At 37.4% G+C, this 15,043-nt stretch overlaps 1 protein-coding gene across 1 annotated transcript in view; it reads left to right on the top strand.

Moving 5' to 3' along the window:
• The window catches only part of LOC122798074 (collagen alpha-6(VI) chain-like), a 1,097,601-nt gene that overhangs the window by 537,611 nt on the left and 544,947 nt on the right, over nt 1-15,043 (top strand). Inside the window, exon 16 of the mRNA XM_044066731.1 lies at nt 13,205-13,258. Coding sequence (XP_043922666.1) covers nt 13,205-13,258 — 54 coding nt within the window. The remainder of the gene's footprint in view (nt 1-13,204; nt 13,259-15,043) is intronic.

The raw sequence follows: 15,043 nt of genomic DNA, 5'->3' as shown, positions 1-15,043 counted from the left end.
TAAAAATAATTCCAGTGTGGCAACTAAGGCTATGTGGGAATAGGATAAACAAAATATAATACAAAAACTGAGAAATTGGAAGCTATTATATGGTATGGATAGTAAGATACAAGCAGTTAATATGTTTTTAGTGTTATACACAGGTCAGGCATATTTTTATCAACCGGAGAAGAAGTTGTGGATAGCATAAAGAGCTGAAGGATTTTATCTTGGGGGGGGGGGTGAGGACAGCAACAGTCAAGTGGGATAACCTGATTCTTCCAATACAACAAGGTGGATTGTGATTACCTGATTTTATGGGGTATTTCATATATACACCGCTAAGGTTCCTGTACATAGCACAAGCAGACACCTATCATTCAAAGTGGAGAGGGATGATGATGAAATGAGGGGGAACCCAAGAGACAAGGAGAGACTGGGATTTTGGATGCAGATCTTTAAGGAGAATAACAATAATCATACATAATGTTACATTCATGAAGTAGCAGAAAGTATTCTAAGAACTAAACCAACACAGGAATGGAGAAAGGAGATTCTGCTGATATGGATGACTGCAATTAGGGATACAGACAATAGGTAAGAGGGGGCTGGAATTTATTGGAAAAAAATGGCAAAAGAACCAAGGCATTGGCAGAAAATAATTAGAGAGGGAAAGGTAATAGAATGGGAAGAGGCCAAGAACATATTTTGGACTGCAGGCTAGAGATTGCCTTCCATATCAAGGATTGATAACACAGTATAAGCAAAGAGAAAGAAATGGGGAGGGGGGGTGCTAAACAAAAGACCAGCACTGGTAGAATGTATAGTAAAATCTAGAACAGAAGGTGCTGTTAAAAAAGGAATAATTAGTAGACCATAAGAAATATTGCATGATAACTATAAAAATCAATCAGAGGGGGTAGAAAGGATTGGGGAGAGAGTGAGACTGAGTACTTGGATAAGCAATTCACAAAGAAACAACGGGGATTACATGTACATCTCCCAAATATGCAACAAAATGTATAAGATTTAGGATTTTTGCTTGGAAATATTTACATAGGCATTTTTCTACGCCGAGTAGACTCCAGAGAATCTTTCCTTAGGCAGACAGCAAATGTTGGAGGTGTGATGGGGAAGAAAGAGGTAATTGGGAACATATTTTCTGGGAATGTAATCAGTTGGCTGACTTTAAGGATTCCCTGCAGACTGCTGTGTCAGAGATACTGGGTGAGCAAATTAATGTATCTATGGAAATGATTTTTCCGAGCTATAATACAGAATTGGAATTGCCTATAAATAGTAAGGCCTTGCTTAGTCTAATTATGGCAGCTGCCAAAAAAGCAAATGGAAACCAAAGTCTAAACCAAGTGTACTAGAAATAGTGAATATAGTAAAAGAGATAAAACAACTGGAATTGGGATCTTTATGAAAAGGTAGGAGTAAATTGCATAGGAAAAAATAGGAATTGTGGGAATAATACATAGACATGACCTGCCTTTCATAAAAGCAAGTTGAGTGTGGCCTACATCAGTAAAATTGTCTATACCAGCATAAATGAGTTCTGCTCTGATATAGTCCTTGGCTTTGTGTTTAAGGTTGGTGAAGCAGATGGACTAAAATTTACTTGGGTTTGAAGTGGGACCACCCTTGTTTAAACAAGTCAGACTGTTTTTTTTTGCTAGGCATCAAGGACAACCCTGTGGACAGGCTAAGGATGGGCAGTTTAAGTAGAGGCTTGATAGTGTATATGTGGCACTGATAAGAATGCAGCCTGGATTGTTATATGGTCCCATTTAACCATTTTATTTAGCCTTTTCTAGAGATTCTAAGACTTGTTTCAAGGTGTTTGCAAGGGAAACTAAATTGTCAGGGATAGTAAGTGCAACAATGTGGGTGCATGAAGTAAAGTTAGTACTAAAATTGCCTGCTAATATGTTGGCTACAAGGTACGGTTTGAAATGTGTGATATTGTTATGGATGAGCTGAGTGCATTGCTGAACATTATTCTTTAACTATATGACATAATGGAAGAGAGATTTGTAGTTTCCTTTAGTATCTGTAGTGACGATGTCTATCTTCTGTTTTATGTTTTCTAATTGTGCTCCTATTGGTAAACAATGGTACAGGTGACCCTATATTCCTGGTTACACAACAATTCAGCATTGTAAAATGCATATAATGCTTACTAAACCTCATTGAGTTCTTTGAAAGGATTACTGAGGCCATGGATTAGGGGCATACAGCCCACACTGCATATCTAGACCTTGTCAAGGCTATTGACACTATCCTCCAAGATAGGATTATTGACAAATTCACCTAACTTAACCCAGACCCTGCATAGTTCCCTGGATTGGTAAGTGAATGTCTCACAGAACCCATTCTGTTAAGGATGGGAATATTTGCTCTAAGCAGAAAAATGTCACTAGTGGTGTCTCACAAGGCTGTTTCATGGCTCCTCTACTCTTTGGTATACACTTTTGTGACATAAAGGCCAATATCAATGGACTATGGCTAACTAAGTCTGCTGCTGATTGCAAAATAGGGGTAGTTATCCAATCATATTTTGATACTCAAATTCTTTGGTAAGGGCTGGACCAAACAAATACTTGGTAAATTAATCAAGGGCTTACCCTCAACTCCGAGAAATGCAGCATAGTTTGCTTTGGTAAATCTAGCATCACTACTGCTTACCATATAGATAACAGTTCTAGTAAATTTGTCATCAAGGGACATGAGTACAGATGTTGATAACAGACTCTTCTTTGACTGCCATGTCTGTCTGGCAGTTAGAAACTCCTTCCACCTTGTCCAGCTTATCCTTTGTTACGTCTTTTCAAGGTAAAGAGCAGATCATTCACACTTTATTTATCTCTTATTAGGACCGTCATTGAATATAATGCACTCTCTGGCATGCCCCTTGCCAAGCACCTAAACAGCTTGAGAGACCTCAACATTTCCTTATTTACACTGACAGACTCAAAGCTCTGCCACTCTGTTCAGTGTCATACCAACTCCTGAGGGGTGAGCTCTGCTTATCTTTCTGTGCTATGAATGACACAACAGTCTGAAGTTCTTCAACTAAACAAAACTATTGGTAAAACAAGCACCTGTACTAGAGACCTGAACCTAGACTATCACATCAAAGAAAACAGGTGACATGACAGATACCTAACTTAACATGTCCCCCATTACAGGAATCAGCTGCCCTTAAACACTATGCAGCAACTGTTAAAACCAGTTTAGATGACTGCATGGGTGATCACAAATTTTCACAAGTAATATGTGGAGAAAGTTTACTTAATGGGTACACTATTAGTCTCCCACCTGTACAAGATGATGTGGTCGAGGTTCTTCGTCGTCCCTTTGAGCTGTCATCTTAGTAAGAACCTATAAACCTATGAACCCTGGTATAGAAGGTATGCTGTAACTGCACAGAAACCATGTTTCAGTAACTACACAGAAATTAATATGTTTCAGTTGCAGGAGGGCCATGGGTTCTGGCATATTTCCCATTTTCAGTGGAGTCCCGAGGAGAAAAGCTCCACATACAATTAACAAGTAGATACAAATACTAATACATACCAGAACTAACAGCTAACAGAACTAACTAACAGGGTTCTGGCATATTTCTATTTAGATTGATTTAGTTAGTTAGTTAGTTAGTTAGTTAGTTAGTTAGTTAGTTAGTTAGTTAGTTAGTTAGTTATTGCATTTGTTTACCAGGAAGGTCCACTGGGCTTAGGTGAGCCCATTTTCAGTGGAGGCCCAGGGAGAAAAGCTCCACATACAATTAACAAGTAGATACAAATACAAATACATACCAGAACTAACAGGTATTATAAAGTAACAAGTTTGGACATACAATTAACAAGTCAGATGCAAATACAAATATATAAAGGGCCAGCACCACCATTAAGGTGAATTAGGCATTCACCTAGGGCGCCAATCATGATGGGCCGCAGCTGGAAAGCTCGTAGCACCCCTCTAATTTAGTTAAATGTAGTGAGTATTCACAGAACTCAGAGCAGTGTGCATGCGTGCTTGAGTTCTGCTTTAACAAAAAAAAAAAAAAACACCTACCGTTCTTGTTACCGTTGGCAGACTGCTTTAAAAACAGTCCGGATTAACTAGAGACTGCAGGGAATCAAGTCCGACTGTTTAGTCAGCAGCCACGTACATGACGTGGCTGCTGATTAATCCTATTGCTCTTGTCCTCTCTTCCCGCTCTTTGTATTGGGTAAAGCAACGAGTGAGAGAGAGAGAGAGAGCAGCAGTGGAGTCTTCTTCCGAGGGGTGAATTTTATTACTGTCAATTGAAAACTAATCCACAGTGACAGCAGATATTTTCTTTTCAAGTAAGTGTGAAAAAAAATAATGGGACCTTCTGGCTGTTTTTTTTTTTCAGCAGGGCCAAACAGATATGCATATTGTATTTTTTTTCCTGGCAGGGCCAACCAGATACTACATATTGCATTTTTTTTCCTGGCAGGGTCAACCAGATATTTTCTGTAATTTTGGCAGGATCGACCAGATACTGTTTAAAATGAAAAGGTGGAGTGGTTATATATTTGCCCTTTGTTTCTAACATCCTAGGCCTGGAGTTTGGCAGGGTCAAACAGATCATAGTAGAAGATGAAATCTGCAGTGGGCTGGCTGTTTTGGGGGCAGTTTGTGATTCTCTAACACTCCTGGCATGGTCAACCAGATACTAGTAGTAGATAAGGTTAGGTAGTGTGTGTGTTTTGGGGGCTGTTGATGACTAATTTATTTATTTTATTTATTACAGTTTGATAACTGGGATAGTCCACTGGGCCTGAAAGAGCCCGTTTTCAGTGGAGGCCCAGGGAGAAAAGCTCCACAGGATATAAACAATTTTACAATAGTTATACAAAAGTAAATAAAGTAGTAGAACAGCGACAAATACAGAGATAATATACAATTTGTTAAAAAAAGTCATAACATTTCTAATCCTAGGTAATGATTTACAAAAATGACTTTCTTTTTTTTAATAAACTATCCTGGCAGGGTTGACCAGATACTAAGGATACAATTTGTTTTGGGGACTGCTGATTTTTTTTTCTATGTAATGGTCTGTGTGTTTTGTGAGTTGTTGATGACTTTTTTTTACTATTATTTTATATATATATATATATATATATATATATATATATATATATATATATATATTTTTTTTTTTTTAATTTTATTTAATATCCTGGCAGGAGTCAAAGAGATACTAGGTCTGCAGTGTGTTCTAGGGAGCCATTTAAGGATTACGTATTTTTCTATCCTAATGTCATTTTGTAGGGGTAGTCAAGATAAATAGGACTGTTTGTCAATGTTTTGTTGTTGAAACAAACTGTACTCTTGTATAGGTACAGTGTGTTTTGGTGAACCGAAGTAAGATCACATGTAAGTTCTTGGCTATGTGATATGAAAGAACTACAATAATGTAACTGTGGCCTTTTATGTTCATTATTTGAAACACTGCAGGCTCAAAGCATATTCTCCGGGTAGGCAGTTGGAATGGGGGCAATGCCTATGTGCAAACAGAAAGACTGCAGTAATACAAGATAGTGAAGTAAGATCGGCCACAAGCTCTAAACTCTTAAGTATTGTTTGTGTGAAAAAAGTATACTTAATGACAGCGTCGCTTTCATGTTGCTGTTTTTGTTTTCGTTTTTAACCTCGTAAGATCAAGTCATATACTGTGGTTGAAGTTGTGAGTGGAGATTGTGGCTGTGTGAATGGAACAAATGACCCAGTTGCTTACTGTTACAGTTCTCCAAAGCTAGAATTACAAGACTTTTCTGTCTGTACTTTACAATAAATGTCAAATAATTAGCAAGTTTACGAGTAATTCTTAATGTGTTATTTCATATCTGTTCATGTATATACCGAATGTTTAAAAATGCTTTTCTCTACTCACACATGTTGAATTTTTTTTTTTTTTTTAACTAAAGCTGTTTGCAGAAACCCGAGTAAACAAAATTAAAATAAATGAAATGTACACTTGGCTGGCACACAAAAGCTGTGACTAATGTTTCTGTCAGGAAAATGAAAGCAATGCAAGTATGCAATGCAATTGTTACTATTATTTGTACCTTAATCCTGACAGGTAAAAAACAACTACTTTACTTAGGTAATGGGGGGGTGTTTGTGAATTAAATGAGTTGACTGGTCTTAAAGTTAGTATATATAATTAGAGTTTACATAGCTTTAAAGGTAACATAATAAACATTACATTTTGCCACCTTATTTAGATAATTATTTCTTTTCTAGCTTAGTTAGCTATGGTCAATACAAAATTACCATCTGGAGCTCAGAACCAAGAAAGAAAAGCAGAGAAAGCCAAGGAATTAGCAAAGCAAGAGGGTTCTTTCTTGAAATATATTTGCACATGAAAAATAACTGAAGAACAAGAATGCGACCACTCTCTCAGTGAAACATCAAATGCTGAATGTTTTACTTCTGTTACGAATGATGTTGATCCAAAAACAGATGTTTCTCAAATTAGAGAAAAAGAAAACATCAGAAAAAGTGAAAAAGAAGATGCTACTGCACCTAATCTAGATTATAGTGATCCAGCAAACTGGCCTTCTCATTGCAATGATAATTTTCGACAGATTTTAGTGCAGCAGATCATTACGTATGACTTTTTCCAAAGGCACACTAAAAAGAAGATTTTCTCCAACATACTAGCAAAGTTTACTGCCTAGTGGTGACAAAGTACACTGTCAGTGGTTAATATATTTGATTTCAAAAGATCTAGTTTTAGTTTTTGCTGCAAGTTTTTCAACACAAAAGATATGTTGGCCCTATAAGAATCGGGTTCAAAAGATTGGAAAAACATTGGAGCAATTCTATCTTTACATGAGAGGAATACTTTTCATTTAGATAACTATCAGACCTGGAAAGAACTTGATTTGTGTTTATCAAAAGAAAAAACAGTCGATAGTGTTAACCAGCAAAAAATCAAAGAAGAAGAAGAATACTGGCAAAAATATCGGCATGTTTCATTGCTTGGGTCAGAGTACTTGGCACTCAAAACCTGGCGTTTTGGGGTACTAATGAAAAGTTGCACAATGCCAGTAATGGTAATTTCTTGAAGTTTGTTGAATATCTAGCCCTTTTTGACCCTGTAAGGAACGAACATTTACCCACAGTCAAAAATCAAGAAATAATGGTCCATTACTTTGGAAAGGATATTCAAAATGAACTTATAAATATCCTAGCAGGCGCTATAAAAAAGAAGATCTTGTCACTCGTGAAATCAGCAAAATACTACTCAATTATCTGGATTGCACACCAGACGTTAGCCATACTGAATAGATGACAATTATTGTACATTTTGTTGATGTTATCTAACCATCAGATAGTGAGATGTTCGAGCCTGAAGCAATAATAAGGGAACATTTCTTAGGATTTGTTCCACTAAAGGAAACTACAGGTTCCTTCATGACAGAAACTTTGACTGAACAGCTTGAACAAATGGAATTACCAATTGAGACTCTTCATGGTCAAGGATATGATAGAAGTAATATGAAAGGCAAAGAAAATGTTGTGCAAAACAGAATTCTAGACATAAATCCACAAGACTTTTTTGTGCCTTGCAATGCACACTCTAAACTTAGTGGTCAATAATGCATCAAAGCGTTGCCTAGATGCATCTAGTTTCTTCACTTTAGTCCAACAGATTTATAACTATTTCTCTGCATCAACTCATCATTGGCAAGTTTTATGTAGCCATGTGTTGGACATAACCATTGAACCATTAAGCGTAATAAGATGGGAGAGTCAGATCAATGCTTTGAAGCCACTAAGGTATCATCTTGGTAGTATATGTGATGCATTAATGCAAATCTTTGCTGACCCAAGACTAAAAGGTTCACCGGCTGGAAATAATTCCTGCATTGAAGCAAAAGCCCTTGCTGATGCAATTTGCAAGTTCCGGTTCATGGTATCTCTTGTTCCATGGTATAACATTCTTTGTGAAGTAAATATTATTAGCAAAGCATTGCAAAGGAAGGAAGATGATTTAAATTCAGCAACTTCAAATAACCAAGAAGTATCTTTTAACTTGCAGAAGTGATAAGGGTTTCAAACAGGTTTTGGTTAATGCTGCTGAGATTGCCAAAGAACTAGAAACACAACCAAACTTTGATACAGAACAAGTTAGAAGGAGACAAAAAGTTTGAATATGAAGCTCAAGATGAGACACCGCAAGATCCTAGCACAATTTAAAGGAGGCTTTTACTATTCTGTCTTAGACATGGCTATCCAATCTATTGAAGAGAGATACCAACAATTAGAACAGCATAATATTCTATTTGGCTTCCTGTACGATATATACAATATCAACAAAAAGGCACCTGCAGATATACTAACTGACTGCAAAAATTTCGAAAAGGCTTTGACGCATAATTCTAACAAAGATATTGATGCTACAGATCTCTCCTGTGAACTTCAAGCAGTAGCTCGAAGACTTCCAAAGTCTATGCCACCACAAGAAGTACTTTTCTTCATAGTACAACAAAAATTGGTCGACTGTGTACCTAATGTTTTCATTGCCCCAAGAACACTGCTAACACTTTCAGTTTCAGTGACAAGTGGAGAACGTAGTTTCTCAAAGCTGAAACGTATCAAAACTTACTTGCACTCAACAATGCTGCAAAACAGACTTGTAGACTTGGCGACAATTTCAATTGAATATGACCTTGCTTCCACACTGGATTTGAAGGATTTAGTGAAAAATGTGGTGAAGCAGAAAACAAGAAAATTTAAATTATGATTAAGTAATCCATGTGTAATTTTTTTGTGTGATAAATATGTCAATAAATGTCAATTTAAATCATTGTTTGCTTTTTCTATAATTTCAATTAAAAAAGTAACTTATTGGAAAAACAAGGGGTGCACTAATAAGTTTTGCCTAGGGTGCAAAATAACCTAGCACCGGCACCGAATACATACCATAACAGGTATTACAGAGTAACAAGCTTGACTATAGTATGAGCAAAAGGTTCAAATTATTTATATACATATTACCCATTTACATCATGTAAAGTAATTAGCATTGTTAAAGGACTTAACAATGCTAATGCCTTGCATTTAATAGTGCAACAATGATGTTGTCCAAATTTAGGGTTGAGTTTGATATGTGTGAATGTCCAAGATGGAGAGTCTGCCTAAAAAGGTGCTATGAGGCAGCAAAGACTTTAGCCAGTAAGTCAAACCCCTGGTATGAGAGGTGTAAACCATCCCTGGTGAAACAGGAAGTTTTATCCACCATCTCATCCCAGGCCTGTACATACTGGATCCCTGTAAAATACACCAACCACTAAACCAGTTGTTAAAGCCAATTATATTGTCTTGGTACCTAGGCATCATTCTTGGAGAAGGCAAGATACTACTGTAGACCAGTGTCTTTCCTACCTCTAACATATGCAGAGTAAGTACCACCATGCCTCTCGCTCTCTCTCTCTGTGGAGCAACCCAGGTCATTCACTTTCAAATGGGCCACAAGCTGTAGCCATACTTGTCTAGGTTAAGGAACCTTATGGGCCTCTGTGACATCACAAATCCTGACCACAGACAAGCAGATTACAGTCTAATGAGTGGGGAATCTGTATACATAAGTACAGAGTTAGCTGTGACTAAGACATTTCCCAGGGTGGCAGCAGAATTAGTGGGTCCTGTAGGCTTCGACCTGCTTTACTGGTGACTCTTAGGTGATATGTGTGGAGTTACATTATGTGGAGAAGGCGTAGGTGGTATCTGGTGTGCTAAAGACAGATCTTTTTAGAGTGTGTTCCAGGAGGCTTTGGCAAATTTTACTTTATAGCCTCAACATAAGTTGTAGGCTTAGTGGTATACCGTAACTGGTATGGTGTTGTTTATGTATGATGCTTACTGATAGTGGGCTGATACAGGAGGTTTGCCTCCATGTTTCTTAAATATTTACATCTCTCACAGGTTGTAATATCAATTGATAGAAGCAGTGGAGAGTCAGTAACCATAAGGCAATTGCCACACTGCCATAGAACACTTAATGCAGTGAGACTGGCCACAGATGATGTGAGAACAGATTGTTTAGCCATGTTGCCAGAGAGTGGATGACTATGGCTGGTCATGTTACTCAGGAGTTGGAGGGATATTACTATAGAAGTCCTTGAAGATTTATGGGTGAAATATTTAGCACGTTACTCTGAAGTTAGATTAGATTATGGCTAAGCTAACAATACTTAGTGAAAAGACAGATTAGATTTGGAGGGATGTTAACAGTGGTGGTTTGCCTTTTGCCTACTACCTTGCTACTAGTGCTGGGCTCATCCTAGCTACACTCAAATATCCCATTGTCCCTTCTCTCACCAGAAGCAAAGCTGCTTCCTGGGAAACATGTGACTTGCTCTTTAGTGATCAGCAGTTTTGATGAAAATGTTGTATGGATCTGTAGGCTTGTTGTAGCCTTCTCCTGGTAGATGGCTTGGATAGCACATAGAGCAAGTCAGCTAAGCTATGCTATGGTTCAAAACCAGACCAGTCAGGGAAGTCCCATACACACTGCCAATTCAAAGACAGTCAAAATAAATGTTTTACTATACTCCTGTCAGCAGGGGCAAAACATTAGTAAAAACCCAAAGCTGGGAACTAAAAAGCAGTTTTCATGTTTTACAGAGACTGGTAGTCTCTAGGAAGACTATAAAATCATGCAGCTGTGCTCCTTCTCTCAGCAGGAGACAAGAGAAGGACTGATCCCAAGCTAAGTGCAGAGAAGTGGTCTGTTGCCTGTCAGTGATTTGTAGTCTTGCCCAGATGTTTGTGAATTTTACTAAATAGGATGGGAGATAATGAACTATACTCCAGGTACTGCAGTGTGCAGTAAACAATGGGAAGATAAGAAAGAGAGGGGCACCAATGTTTTAACACTCTAAGGCTTAGGCCTTCCTAGTTTGAACTTCTAATGCCCATTAGTATGAGCAGACAAGATGAGATTGGTAGGTGCTTCCAATGTCAAACATACAAAAGAAGAGGACCACTCAAGATTGGGTGGGTTGAAGACTTGGTTTCACAACAGCAGTCACAGATTAAGGGCATTTTGAAAAAATTAAAATCTTTTCCTGTTGTGTTTACCTTAAATAATAAATGTTACTTCTTGGCTTATGCCACAGATCATCTAGGCTTAAATTATTTGCAGTCAGAGAAGAGAATAAAAAATAATTATTTGCTATCTTGCCCTAAACAAGTAGACATTAAAGAACTTGTGGTATCCTTCTGTCCTTTAGGGGAGAACAATGAAAGAAAACTTAATTCAGGAAAGGTGACATTAATGCTACATGTGCGTGTCGGTTGCAGAAGGCATCTGGATGGTACAGGCATGGCAGAGATATGATGAGTTTAGAACCCAAAATTAGTGGGGTAGGATCATGCCTTACTTTTATGTACTGCAAAGGTAAGATGCAATACTGAGTACTGAACAGAAAATCTCATTAAAGACGTTAAGAATTTCAGATGTCTTCAATGCTCTATGATTACAGGGAGCCTTTAGTATGCAGAAATATAGAATCTTTAAAGTGGTTTACGGAACAATTTGCATTAAATACTTAAATAGCAAAGAACTGGTTAAAGTATTTAAGAAAAGATGAGGGATAAGGCAGAAAGTAGGTGTAATGATTTGACTTTACATAGATTTGACTTTACATAGTTTGGACGGTGCTAGTTACAATAAACAATTAACAAAATTTGTCAACATTCCTAGTAAAACTGGGTCAGACACTAAAAGGGAGACATAATTTGTAGGGTGCTATATAAACAAGAAGTGTGGTCTGTCACATGAGCACAAAATCGTGTGGAAATGACCCAGCAGTAATCTTGTAGTGGAGAAGCATAACAAAAATTCCTGATCTGAGGGAAATAAATTTCTGTTAAACAGTGGGAATTGCACCAAGTGACTATGAAAGAACTACTTAAACTAAAATGGTGAAAGAAAAGTGAGTGGATTGCAAAGAAAATATTTTGAAAGATTGCAGCTTGCTGTACTCTTAGGCAAAGTAGATGGAAATTAAGGTCGAATGATATGAAGACAGCAAGAAGATAGGAAATGTAGGACAGAGAGATGCATTAAAGTTATTTCTTGCTTGTGAAGCAGTGTTCGGCATCTCATCGTGAAGAACTGCAATTTTTTCAGAACCTGATGTATTTCTCTTGGGAAACATCAGTAATTTACCAGAAATTAATATTTATATGAAGTGAAACTCTGGCTGTTTTCATAAGTTTATCTTTTCCACTGTCAATGGTTTTACCAGCACCATGAATTTTACCTTACCCAAAAATTAAATATTTGTATATAGGATTATAAAATGATAACATATGAACTACTTCGGTCCAGTATTATGCTGATTTAATTTGCACTGCCTATGCAAAGATGTAAAATGAATGTTTGAGCAGATGAAATGTCAACAAATCTTCCAGAATTTCAGAATGTTTTTTAGTACCACAACAGGCTGATGTTCCATCTATTCCCAAAGACACTAATTTCTCATTTAAGAGTCAATTCTTTATTTTAGAGTATAAACCATCTCTTGGAACAATTCCACTCTTGTTTAGTATACTGGTAGGCGGGTTCCTATTAGATGACCGAAGATACATTCTTTCAAATGCATCTTGGTCGAACTTGGAAAGATGAAAAGGCAAAATGAAGCGGCATTTAAGTGAATTATTTCCCTGGGAAAGAAATCGCTTGGCCACGTCCGTTACTTTGCCGTCTTCATCACTGTAGTGCAAACTCTGAGTTGGTATATTTAAGTAGGGGGGATGTGGGGGGAGCACAGCCCCCCATGTCGGGGTGTGTGGGGGTGAAGCCCCCAACTTTATGTTATGTTTTAAGTGTATTTTTTTTTTGGAACAGCGATTTTTTTCCCTTGGAAAAAAAATCGCTGTTGTAAGCGTCCGAGTTTATAAGCTTTAACTTACATGGGGTCAATAAATCATCGTTCGCTTTTTCTAAGCATTCAATGATTTAATATAGACCCTGGTAGGCTACTCCAAAGTGTTTCTTCACAATTTTTATAATATACTGCTTCTGGTGTTCTAATAAGTAATCCAAGCACTGATTTTCTCAGTTTATATTTGATTATTTGGAAGTATAAACCTTAAAAAAAATTCTGCTCTTTTTGTATAGAAATACAACTGTAATAATACAACGCTGCTTTTATTTTTCTTTCTTTAGGGAATTAAAGGTGATATTGGAAGCCATGGCCATCCAGGTGAAGAAGGACCTCCTGTAAGTTTCCGGAATATGCTTCTCATTTTACTTTTAACATTATGCCAACACCATGCATCCTAGAACTTGGCATTTTTCTTAACATATTACACTGTGAAAGTATTATATATAAAGTAATGTTTGCTTTGGTGTGTTGTGTTGCACTGATAATGAAAATTCAATAAAAACAATTCAGCATGTATGCATGCTTACAAACATATATACTTTCATAAATTAATGTGTCCACTACATCATTACAGGAAGTCTGAACTGCACTTCAAGCCTTACATGCCCAGCAAACTCTTCAGATAATTCTTAGAACTTCTGATCCCTGATTCCATGACTGTTTCCAAAGTGTCATTACCTGATATAATCAAGATTACAAGAAATATTAATCCTGCAAAAAACTGAGACCAGCTTGATTTTTTATAGATGTGAATCGAACTGTGCTTTAAGAAATGGTATTATATGACTTTGGATGCTTTTTTTTCCCAGTGTCATGAACACAATTGTATTTATATAACAGAAGCCCTTTGCTTTCAATATGCCAGCAAAATAAACTTCACTCCATGAAAGAAGAAAACTGCTTTCACAAAGCAAAAAGCATCACTCGTCAATTGATTAAGTCATTATGGGCATGAATGATATTGTTGTGTGTTACCTTAAAGTGCACATGATATGACAGACTCACTGCCACCCAGAAAATATCATCTCCTTGAGGCATTGCCTAATATGATTTGGTGTTATCCCTAGAAACCATTGATCTACTCACTTACCACATACTAGAGATGATTTATGACAGATAACCTAGACTTTCCAAATTGTCAGTCCAATAATCCATCACTCATTCTGATATTAATGCTCCTTGAATTCAGAGTTATGTGATGTGCTACTACCATCCCATGTAGACATACACAAACATATGCAGATGCACACACGTGCACACACACACACACACACACACACACACACACACACACACACACACACACACACACACACACACATACACATGCACACACGCACACACACGCACACACATGCACACAAACATACAAACATACATGAATGAAAATCATATGCTGTAAAATACTGGTAAAAGACATGAGTTCTGCACTGTTCAGAGACCATTCCTGCATATTTCTGATTCACTATCCCTGAATGAATTTATGGTGTTATGACAACAGCAAGTGACTTGTGACCATTTCAACTGCACAGCTCAGCTGCTATGGCTGGCATCCTATCCCAGTTTCAATCTTTGAATGAATCCATGGTGACACCTGGCAACTAGTAATTTAGCTGTCTAATTCTTGTACATTGATTGGTTTTTGTAGTGGCAGAATACACTTTGGATGAGAATGGAAGCAAAGCACTGGCCAACAGTGACTATCCAAGGAGTGTTTTAATAGAAATGGAGCAGTGTCTACAGTGGTCATAGATGGCAATGTGGGGTTATGCAATGCCAGAAGATGTCATATGTAGTATGTTTTCATAATGGTTTAATGGAACATTGCCTTGGAGAAGGGAAGTGAACTTAACGTTATCAGTTGAGACTGATAAATACCAGCAGGATGATAGCACAGTGGTAAGATTCCTAGACCCCAGATCCAGCATCTTGGGTTCATTCCTGCCCTCCATTCATTGTCGGTGTGGAGTTTACATGTTCTCTCCCTCTCCACATGGGTTTTCTCGAAGTACTTCAGTTTCTTCCCACATTCCAGAAATAAGCTGGTTGACCGGCTACAGTAAATGTCCACATATATGTTGTATTTAATCTTGCTTTTGAGGCCCAGTTTGTGGCCAAAA

Source organism: Protopterus annectens, chromosome 3.part1, assembly GCF_019279795.1.
Source record: "Protopterus annectens isolate FY-2018-M chromosome 3.part1, PAN1.0, whole genome shotgun sequence".
Lineage (NCBI taxonomy): Eukaryota > Metazoa > Chordata > Ceratodontiformes > Protopteridae > Protopterus > Protopterus annectens.
This window is presented reverse-complemented; position numbering and strand designations above follow the sequence as displayed.